Below are 12,115 nucleotides of genomic sequence, written 5' to 3' on the forward strand. Positions count from 1 at the left end.
CTATTACTTTCCCTACGTCCCTTTTTTGTAGTGAAAATCTCGGGTGGGGTGTAAGCATGAAAGGAATAAATAATTATAATATTATAATATAATAAATAATTATAATATTCTTTTATGACACAAGGTTACTTTGCAATTTATCTTCTTCAATTTATGCTATGGAATATCACCCAACTAGCCTGTTGATCTCGCAAATGACGGTTAATCGGTTTGCTAAATTACGAGTAAGAAGCCGTAGTGTATGTTCATTGTTTGTTATATATTATATTCATAGTTAAATTAGTTGTTGTTTGTGTTTTTTTTATGTTCGGGCTGTTTTGGTCCGTAACACTGAGCAACAAACTGGAAAGTTTAAAAAGAATCTGACTACCCATAGGTGGATACAGGGGCCGGTCCTGGGGTCTGGACCCCCCCCCCTTTCTTCCGAAATTACCTTTTTTTGTAGGTAACTTTCCTAATTTCCCCCCCTTTTCAGATCTGAGTCTTTTTATTTCAAGAAATGCTTGATATCTTGGAAAACACCTTCAGCCATCAGGCAAATTTCAATCAAATATCCTGATAGCCTAATTGATATATCAACGTTAATTCAATTTTCAAATTCAACTTAATTTCAACATTGATTCAACATTGAGGTATCAATGTTGATTCAACCTTGATGGTTCAACGTTGATTCAACTTTCATAGTCAACGTCATATCAACATAGTTTGAACGTTGACTGTCAAAGTTGATTCAACATTGATATCTCAAGGTTGATTCAACCTTGATGGTTCAACGTTGATTCAACTTTCATAATCAACGCCATATCAACATAGTTTCAACATTGACTGTCAACGTTGATTCAACATTGATACCTCAAGGTTGATTCAACCTTGATGGTTCAACATTGATTCAACTTTCATAGTCAACGTCATGTCAACATAGTTTCAACATTGACCGTCAACGTTGATTCAACATTGATACCTCAAGGTTGATTCAACCTTGATGGTTCAACGTTGAGTCAACTTTCATAGTCAACGTCATATCAACATAGTTTCAACGTTGACCATCAACGTTGATTCAACATTGATACCTCAAGGTTGATTCAACCTCGATGGTTCAACGTTGAGTCAACTTTCATAGTCAACGTCATATCAACATAGTTTCAACTTTGACCATCAACGTTGATTCAACATTGATTCAATATTGATTTGCCCGCTGGGAGTCTGTTCTTGTTTAAAACGTCAGAATTTAATTTTTTTACTCTATCTAGTAGGCCTACGTGATGCCTGGGTAAGTATTGAGTATGGTGAGAACGCTGTCCCAGTGGAGGCTATCAACGGGTTTAAATCTGAAGTGCAATATCAGTTCAAAGGTGAATTGGTTGTCATCTTACAACGTGTTACATATACCCAAGAAGGTCGAAAGAACACAGTTGAGATTAAGAAGCCATTTTAATGTGGAAGGTAAGTCTGGTTTTCGTAAGTGAATATTTGTATATCAGTTTATCTCATAGCTATCCTTAGGGCACTAATAATATCCTCACATATTGTACGATAGGTTGAAAGTACAATTTTGTTATTTTAATTTAATTATTTAAAATATTTAATTTAAAAATTGTGGGAGACGGGTTTGAATACAGAGCAAGACTAGATTGAAGTATTTTGGCGCAATAATGCGTTTACTGAGCCGAGCAGGTGACTCATTTTTTAAAAATAAGTTATATTTTGGTTAATATTCATAATGAGCTGATTCCCGTACAATTGTAATGATGAAAATTCTATTTCAGTCTGTATGGGACGTTCATTGCTGAAGCTCCCTCATGGCCGCCAATAGAAGTTCGTTCGTGACATTTATTGCCACAGCTCTCATATTTGTTGTCCTGTTGACTGTATTTGGTGGCGGTAGGTTCTTAAATTTCAATGATAACGATAGTAATACTTTTATTTTCTCAATAAGAATTTTAAAGATGCATACAAAGTCAATTTTATGTCACAAAAACCAATGAAATGCCAGCATATAGTTTCAAGTAGTATAACTAAGAGAATTACCAAAAGGCATTGTTTAATTTTACCCGAAAATGATGTTTGAATGGATTTTTCTGCTGGCATTCTAAGCTGTATGTCAATGGGGCAGGAAAGTAGGTCACGAAAGTAGGTTAAATTTACAACCAAAAATTGAAAGAAAGAAGCAGTCTAAAGGTCTTTTATGGCTGATCGAGTGATCTATTCAGTTTATCCCTTGGCATGTCGAATTTATTTGAGTCATATAAGAATCTAGTAGAAGTGGTTTACATGTGTTATGGGAATCCACGCTCCACCGATGCTCGGTTCGTATGTACCTTTAACCCATGATTTTGAAGTTTTAGTTTCATAGTGTAAATACAATTGCAACAGACTATTAAAAGACTTAAGATAATCAATTAAAAAAAGATATATTTATCAAAATAGTATACCAGATATACGTCCAGTTAATTCCTTCCCCACAGTAACTCACTTATCAAAAATTTTCCCTAGGTCCTGGGTAAACGACATTTTCCCCCGACTCAACAGCCTTTAATCACCCATTTTTGAGAGACACCAGCAGCAATTTTGAAAAAAAAAAATAAAGACAAGCTTAAGCGGATAGATTTTGGGAAATCGTGAGACTTACATATCATAACACGAGTTATTTTCAAACTATGTCAAGTGATGACAAACTATGACTAACGAGGTTGAACAGGGGACGGTGAATATGTCAATTTATGTTTTTAATATTTTTAACTGCCATTGAGTCAGTTCAACAAGAAGCGATTCGTGCTCTTAGTATGCGTTCAAATCCTGGCTTGGATTACCTTAATTATTCGTGTGATTTAAAAGTTTTATATCGTGACAGCGTGCTCTTAGGACATTTATCACAGCTAAAACAGACCCAATATACATTGTGACCTGGGAAATTTCATAAATTGCACATGTATAAGTATTTTCTGCTACGCCCTTGAAAGCCAACTTTGGGATTTGGTTTGGGTCAAGGAAATAATTCCTAACCATAATCCCTTGGTCTAGACCTGTTGTCTTAAGTCGTTTTTCCACATCAGCAATTTTAACCATAATTATTGTGATGCATAGGCCAATATTTACTGTGAGTTTATAGGACATTCTTTATTGAGTTTTAACTATTATTAAAATCACAGAAAAGTTTTCTAAACATATTTAAAGAAAATGTTGATTGCGTTGTGCTTTCGCCTATCCTTTATTCCTCCTTCTAAAATTCTGTTTAGTTTCTCCACCGTGGGAAGAACGTTTTTTTTAATTACTCGTGATATTGGTATTAGATAATTATCATGACAGAATTGAATTTGAATGAAACTTCCACATATTTGAACTTTTTCAATTGCTGCTCGTTAAGTATACGTGGAGGAGCAATTTTAATCCAGACAATGGAAAAATAATATCGGGTTTAAAACACAAAGTTGTGACTATCATTTGTCTTATTTCAGGTACTTCACTTTCATTAAATCATAAAAAAGAATATCGACCTCGTGTGCTCTGTTGGATTCTTACTACCAAGAAAAACTTTAAAACGAAAGCGAAAGCGGTGAAAGACACATGGTCCAGCAGGTGTGATGTCAGATTATTCGTTGCTTCAGACAAAGATGACGATTTAAACACAACAGTCTTCAACATAAAAGACTCCAGAGAGACTTTGACACAAAAAACTTTCGCTGCATTTGAGTATGCCTACAAGCATCATATCAATGACGCGGATTGGTTTCTCAAAGCAGACGACGATACATACGTCATCATAGAGAACTTACGTCACTTGCTGACGTCATACAATTCAGATCAGCCTTGGTACCTGGGTCACCCTATGCCGTGTTGTCCTCTGCCGCCCCACCCCCCGGCCGAGCCTTACATGAGCGGGGGTGCGGGATACGTCATTAGTAAAGGTGCTTTAGAGAAATTTTACCGAGTGGGATTAGGTCAAAAGCTTTGTCCAACCACAGGAAATTATGAAGACATGGACTTTGGAAAATGTTTACATAAAATCGGCATTAAAATTGGAAAAACACAAGATTCAAATCATAGGACACTTTTTCATCCCTTTCACCCCGTCACAATGATAAATGGAGCTGACCCCAACCTCCCAACGTGGTTTTACATATCTAGGTATCCGGGCCTGGCGGGAAATACCAAGGTGAGAAAATGCTAGAAAATCTTTTAGCAAACAGTATAAAGATCTACGTATTTATTTAATTATTATTGTTTCTCTTCCTTCTTTTTTTAATTTAACACTCATATATGCATATTCATCTGTTGTTTTATGATATTTTATAAATTTTCGTCGTCAATTGTTATACAGTTCTCAGAAAAATATAATATACTTCAACGTAACTGGACACATGATTACCGCCTAACGACTTGTTATTTATCATCAAAACATGTTAGTATTTAAACAAGATAAGGTGTGGGTTGGGTCTGGGCTGATCTCAAACCACGTCTGTCTAAATCCCTTGCAAACCTCTATATGTGTCATGCAAACCGCAAGGTGTATTTTAATTTGGTCTTCTGTGCATAATCCGCTGCAAAGAACTTAAGATAAGAAATTCCAAGAAGAGGGAGATATCATGACAGATAAGTTTTTAATTATTTGTTTTGACGCAAAGTGGAAGATTGGCCTCAAGATCAAGTCAGAAAGGTTATCCTACACACACTTAGTGTCACCCCTACTGAACCAATACTATGGGGGAGATAAATGACTGTGGAATGATATGCTCCTGGTATCATTTTATTAACATCAAATTTCACAAAAAAAATCACAAAATGAGAACAAAATATACATTCTACCATAATATGCAGTTTCAAGTCCATAATTAGTACTTAGTGGCATAGCCACGTGACCTAATAATAGGTGCCAGTCTACGAGGCAAGGATTCATATAATTGTATGATGCGTTCAGGGCTTATGCTGGCCCGAGCATGAAACACTGAATATAACAGATATTACTTTGACATATCATTCCACATATTTTCTATTATGTTTGCATCCAGACTCTGGGCAGGCCACATCACCCTGCGAATGTCCTGTTGGTCAAACCAATCATCAACTGCTCTGGGCCTTTGACAAGGAGCATTGTCATCCTGGTGAACAAATGGATAATTCCTGTCGCCAAACATGTTAGTAATAGATGGTAGCAAGCCTGACTCCAAAACATCGATATATTTCTAGTAATTAATGTTTCCATCAACCACTATCAATTGGCCCACGCCATATATGCTGCTGCAGCCCCACACCATGATGAATATGCTGCTCCGGGTTAAAAAATTCAGTGCATGTGGTTCAAATGCTTTACCAGCAGTTCGCCAGCATCGTACCCGTCTGTCATCAGAGGTCAGACCAAAGCGACGCTCATCAGAAAAAAATATAGGACCAATTGTCATGGACTGTCCAGTTCCAAATCCTGTTGACCCCAGTTTACTCTTCGTTGCCTGTTGTGTAACGATATAAGAGGTTTCAGTCTTGCTACCCTGCTGTACACTCTATGAGCATGTAACCGACGCCTAGCAATTTTCACAGACACATTCTTATGTGTGAAATTGTTCCACTGTGTTGTCAACTGACAAGCAGTGTCGAACTTTGATAACCTGGACATCAAAATCAGTCATCGGTCATCACGGACAGTATTTTTTCTTGGACGACTAATCAGAGGCAATTTGTCTCTTGATCTAGTGTTTCTATACCGAGCCCAGACCCTCTGCACGGTTCTGACTGAACAATTCAATTGCAATTGCTTATATTCCGCCTCTTCAGGTTAATAACTTGCACCTATAACCGTTAGATAATTGCCTGTATCTTGCCATATTGGCACCCTGAGCTTCAGAGCTAACTTGACACTAACCTTTTCACTGTAGCCTATCTCCATCGTGTCAAGTAACCTCTGACCAGATTCGAGTGCCCCCGCCGCCCGCCAATCAAATTTAAAGCCCGCACTCAATGACTCATTGAACGATCTAGCCAATGAACGCGAACGAGTCAAAGCGCGCTTTGTTCAAATCCGGACCAATCAAAGATAAGGCTGAATATCAGGGACTTGCACTGGGACTTGCCGTAACCTGTGGGCAGCACGCAAAATACATCATCCCTCAGTAGATAATGATGCAGGGCATCATACTGCTCTGGTTTCAATTCCGATATACTCCATGCTTTCTTTGTGTACGGTTATGCACTCGGAACCACTCGGAACTACTCGGATGTCTCCGCACTCGACAATAACTATGTTGTTAGTATGGAGCTTGCGGAATCAGCCGAGGATTGCCGATTGACGATCAACCAATCAGCGTTTTCACCAAACTTTGGTGAAAAATTTTGAAACATGGATTCGATTGGCTTATATAAAATAGGTCAAACTATTTTCGTCAGAGGTTACTTGACACGATGGAGATAGGCTACAGTGAAAAGGTTAGTGTCAAGTTAGCTCTGAAGCTCAGGGTGCATATTGGAGGAAGACAGGAATAACATTTGCTGTACATGTACAAGACCAACAATACAATTCCATGGTATAGCGGTTTTATACTCATTAGTCACATTATAAGTAAGCCAATCATTATAACTACCCAAGATCTGCCTACTTTTATTACTCTGAATTAGGGGGTGACACTTCTATTGTCCAGTGTGTGTACAAGGAATTGTAACTACTTCGAGTTTTCAATTACACGAACTGATTCCTGGAACTGTTTTACTGATTAATTTTAGAAAGTCGACACTTTTCATAAACTGACATTGATTTCAGTGAAAAATAAACGATGGTATAGGGCTTTAATGTAACTACATGTGCAAATAGTTCCTCCACAGTCAGAGAGTTTTTCTCGTCAAACGCGGCGACAGTTTGGCAGTAGGACCTATATATACTTAGAGAACAAATGAATTCACTTTTACTGATGGCTACGGTTCAATGACGGTTATCTTGTTTTTGTAGAAATAAGGTCACCTGATAACACATGTAACATTTAACTGATGTTGTGTCATTACCATATAACTTATACAGACAGCTGTTTCTATTTTTCGGATATGAATAGATAAGCATTTGTGGCAAAAATGATAAATGTTCCCTGTTCAAACACGTGGTAACACGCCATCTGTTGCCATGTTTTTATGTACCTGGCCTGTTTTGACGAACGGGTTAAATACACACAATGCCGGTGAGGCCTTTATATGGCAAACATTGAAAATTCCTGGAAATTTCAGCACCCCTCGCCTAACCACCAACCAAATAAAACCTTTCACAGAATCACAACCCATAAAACAGATATTGGAATAGCGGGAAAGTGAACAAGGCAATTCACATAAAACCCAATCCTCATGCCTGAATCGCAGAAAAATGCATTAAGTTTATTCCCTTTACAAACGTTTTACTTTTTAACTTATCATCATAGTTTTTAGATTTTTCTATCATTTTCGTAGTGAAGAGAGAGAGAGAGAGAGACCAGTTGTGGAATAACTGTACTGTTACGTTTTTAATTTCATGTACACGTTTTTTGAAAAGAATAAACCAGGTGTTGAAAGCGTAAAGATAGAACAAACTTAAAAAAATCCAAAACAAACAAACAAACAAACATAGAAAAAGAAACATATCAGGATAAAAAATTTAAAACATATGAATGGATAAGTATATAAATGAATAAGCATACAGTATATAATAATGACTATATAGATGGGTAGCCATCGCATATATCCCCACACTTCCTCATATAGTAAAGAGAAGCTCATCCTCAGAAACACCAGTCCCTAGATATCTTTGACAATACCTGAGTCCTATATGTATAATAATTGCAAATAATATCCACAATAACAGCATAGGAATTGAGATGAAAAAAATTGCTTTATGACGAAAAAAATATCCACCCCTTCGGAGAGCCCAGGCCCCTCGCGCTCTACATTTTGAAGGACCCATCCACATCACTATGATAGATCTTTCAGTCACAAAAGTTTAATTTTCCTCATTCTAATGGTCCGTGAGGAGATGGCTGAAATTACACAGTAGAAAATTTTAATCATCCACCCCCATGAGCAGCTCTACCCTAAAATTCCGAAGTGTTCATGCACATCCCTTATGACAGGTTTATCAGTCACCAAATGAAGCAGATAGCAGAAATTACAATGTAAATAAATTAGATGCATCCGCTGTCCCTCGTACAGCCCAACACCAAGGCGCACTAAAATTCCGAAGTGCCCATGCACATCCCTGATGATAGGTCTATTAAGTACCAGTCTCTGTAAGGTTCAGAATAGGGTGGCACATGACCCTCTCAGATTTTGATGAAAATTGGTGTATTTGTTCATTATAGCCCCAAACCAACATAATGGATATTGGTTTGTTTGAATCACCCTCGGTTGCCATGGTAACAGCACTTAAAATTTTTCACCCAAGATGGCGGAATCCAGATTGCAAAATTTCAATTTCAGCTATATTTGAGCTAAAAAAACCATAAATGTGAATAAATAAATATTTTTCATTTTCAAACATTGTTAAATATCATATCCTATTTGAACTAAAAACATAAAAATATTATTTTTGCTGGCCTTTAAAAATTAGAAAAATAACTTTGAAAATGGAGAATTTTCAAAAATTCAAAATTTTGCTAAAATGCCCAATTTTGCAAATTTCAAATACATTTTTCATAGACTGGCCAAAGCCATCTATTATCACCATACATTACATAAGAAAGTACATGTACTGTCCTTTTATAATCAAAAATAAAATTTTTTTCAAACACATTTTTCAAAAATTTATTCAATTTTTAAATTTCTTAATCCAAGATGGCGGCAACCAAATTGCACATTTTACAAATTTGTGTATATTAAAAATAACAAACATGGTAACCTTACAGAGACTGGTATTAAAATACCCCAAGTTTCAACTTCCTCACTCTAATGATCTCGGAAGAAATGGCGAAAATTTCTAACGCACAGTCGCACTGACACACGAACGCACGGACGGGCGGGATAACATGATCATCGACTTTTGTCACAAATAAATAAATTATAATAATAATAATAATAGATATTGATAACGACTTTTGTTTTTTACTTATTTTCAGGGCATTGACACACTGAGCGAGGACACGGTGTCGTTTCACTACGTGGACCCTGGAAGCATGTATCTAATGCATTTCCTCCTGTACGATATCAGACGACCTGCCAGCTGATGGTGGACTTGAGCGTATAAATAGATTGTTTTGATGATTGATATCAATAGAGAGATTTTAAAAACAAAGGGGGGGGGTGCGCCACCCTCTCTCTCTCTCTCTCTGTATTTGTGCGCACGCGCGCGGCGTGTGTGTGAGAGAGAGAGAGAGAGAGAGAGAGAGAGAGAGAGAGAGAGAGAGAACATGGACAAAACTTTGTAATTTTGTCCATGGAGAGAGTAAGAAGTTCCTACTGAAAAATGCTGAGGACCAACGTTACAGCCGATACTTGAATTCGAAATGTACCGGAGCCACTCGTAATAGTACTGTAATACAACACTGGAATTCAATTCCAAGGACCTTAGCACGCATTGGCTGCTTGGTATTACATTTAACGAATGTTCTGTAAGAAACAACTTTGCTAACATATTTTGAATTTCTTATACGTAAATAAAGCAAACATAGACAATAGTCAGTGAAATAAAGGACCTGAGAAAGAAACCAAGGTCCATTTCCATGGACTATTACTTTCCCTACGTCCCTTTTTGGTAGTGAAAATCTCGGGTGGGGTGTAAGCATGAAAGGAATAAATAATTATAAGCAATATTCTTTTATGACACAAGGTTACTCTGCAATTTATCTTCTTCAATTTATGCTATGGAATATCACCCAACTAGCCTGTTGATCTCGCAAATGACGGTTAATCGGTTTGCTATATTACGAGTAAGAAGCCTCCTCCCCCAAATGTCACACCAGCAGGTTTCCAAATGGTAACTTTACCGCAGAAAAATGTCCAGTGCCAAAAGAAAGCCATTTGGGGAACATGTTTGATCACGCCATGACGGACTACTCTCTACCAGGGTGGTAGATATTATAGGCACATTTTCCATATTTTGGAAATGTGGAAATGTGCCTATAATATCTGCCATTATTAAATTGACTCCCCCATGAAATTTTGACTCCGCCAACAAAACTTCATAAATCTAATTTTATTTGAGTACATGGCTCTTATCTTGTGGTATGCATAATTATATTTAGTCACCATATCATGATATTCCACATTGTGACGAATATTTTGTTTGTATTTGAAATATTGGTGGTGGAAATTTTGGTGCAAATTAATACTTTTTAAAACAAATATTCATCGTACTACCTGTAGGATTTGGACTACCATGTCAAAATGCTACATTTTTTAATTTTATCTCAAGAAATCACCCCCTTGGCCTTTTTATTGAATTCTTCATAAATAGCAAAATGATTGAATCCCTGAATCAAATTATTGAAATTATCAGAAATTATCAAATTATCAATCAGACAAGATAAAAGTCATATGGTCAAATAAAATAATAGGGCCTATTTATGTATGACGTTTTGTGTTTATGGGGGGGGGGGGGGGGGGGCGGGGAGTAAAAATTTCATGTGGGATTTTCATTATGAAAATTTGACTCTAGGAGTCAGATTTTCATGTCACACCGGTACATACTTTTATTAGAGACAACTGGTGGAGTGGTGTGATGCAAACAGCTTGGTTTATTTCAAATGCTAGCAAAACAAAAGAATTAGCGGTTAGACTTTAGAAAGAACAAATATCAAATCACCAAGTTACTTTAAAGATGCTGAGGTACAAAGAGTTGACGGGTTAACACTTTTAGGGGTCTATAGGGACACCAAATTTGTGCCAGTTTAAGGCCCCATTCCCATAGACACCATCGGTCTATGTAGATCGATCCAACTCTGTGGGGACTCTCGCTGAATGCAATCATGAAACGTCTTCTCGAACAGCTAGGAAGTAATACTGACAGGGGCGGATCCAGAGATATTTTCTGACAGTCTTCCAAATTATCTTTGTTGATCCATCCTCCATTTCTGACCGTCTTCCGACAGAAAAAAATAGATACCCGTCAATGTAAATTTTAAAATCTGACCGTCTTCCGGAAGACCCAGAAGACGGTCTCAATCCGCCCCAGTATTACTGGCTCTGACCATAGGGTGTACCAGTACAGGTACCGGGTAGTCTGTTATAAATTCATTGTGTTTCAGATGTTGTCGACAGCGACAAGTCAGTCACACAGTCTCAACTAACGCAATGTCGCTCTTGTCAGTTTTTCAGTACTTGAATAGTTTTTAGCCGTCACCAGCAATATGAGCAGACGGATATTTTGGGCGCGTTTAGGTGTTTTCTTTGGTTTGTAATAAATTAACTGTCTGGAATATTTCTGTTTACATGCCTCGTTTTCTCACTCTTTTATAATATTTCTAAAATCTGTATCGATATGGATGATATTAGTAAATTGTCATCGCCTTAACGTAGTGAAATAAGTCAGGTGATATGTGTAGAGTTTGCATTAAAAATGCAAAATTGCTGAGGTAGCTAGACAAGTTATTACTTAATCCAATCACTTCTCTGATATTTACATCTCCCCGTTAGAATGTATCACTGACAACCGAAGTCGACAGCAAAATCGACTAAATGAATATGAAACATAGTCTTGTGTGATGTGATAATAAAATCTATAAGCCTGATGGCGCTGCCATTTGCAGTCTAACTTTGGTTTTGGCAATGACAATGCATATCGCCCTCATATCGGCCTATCGAAAGACTCTAGCTCCTCGACACTGAGACAGTTTGGTTAGCATAAACAAAAAAGAACAAGCACTCGCTGTTAAAAATGTGATTTTTGAGTGGAGCACTTAAGTTTCTATTACACCACCACACACTTTAAATTTTATTTGTAACCTCCCTCTATTTCTTGATCTCCCACATCTCTGCGTGGGGCAAGTAGATTTTCAGACCTACTTGACCGACATAGTAAGCGTCTGAGAATATTTTGACATGCCCTTATCATCACTAAGGCCATATATCATTTTATTTAATTTTGTTGGCATACAAACTTAAATTTTCAATCAGTAAACCACCTAGATAGTGGACAGCACTGGTAATAAATATCAATTAAACATATAAAGGCCTATGTACT

At 37.1% G+C, this 12,115-nt stretch overlaps 1 protein-coding gene across 1 annotated transcript; it reads left to right on the forward strand.

Moving 5' to 3' along the window:
• The first annotated feature begins 1,067 nt into the window (after positions 1-1,067).
• On the forward strand, positions 1,068-9,767 carry LOC147763724 (glycoprotein-N-acetylgalactosamine 3-beta-galactosyltransferase 1-like). Its single transcript, XM_087004063.1, has 4 exons — positions 1,068-1,443; positions 1,767-1,881; positions 3,456-4,153; positions 9,054-9,767. The coding sequence occupies exons 2-4, from the start codon at positions 1,800-1,802 to the stop codon at positions 9,159-9,161; spliced, it is 888 nt and encodes a 295-aa protein (XP_086860189.1). The 5' UTR covers positions 1,068-1,443; positions 1,767-1,799; the 3' UTR covers positions 9,162-9,767.
• The last annotated feature ends 2,348 nt before the right edge of the window (positions 9,768-12,115 follow it).

The sequence above is a fragment of the Lingula anatina genome, chromosome 2 (assembly GCF_051362555.1).
Source record: "Lingula anatina isolate TDL-2025a chromosome 2, LinAna3.0, whole genome shotgun sequence".
Classification (NCBI taxonomy): Eukaryota; Metazoa; Brachiopoda; class Lingulata; order Lingulida; family Lingulidae; genus Lingula; species Lingula anatina.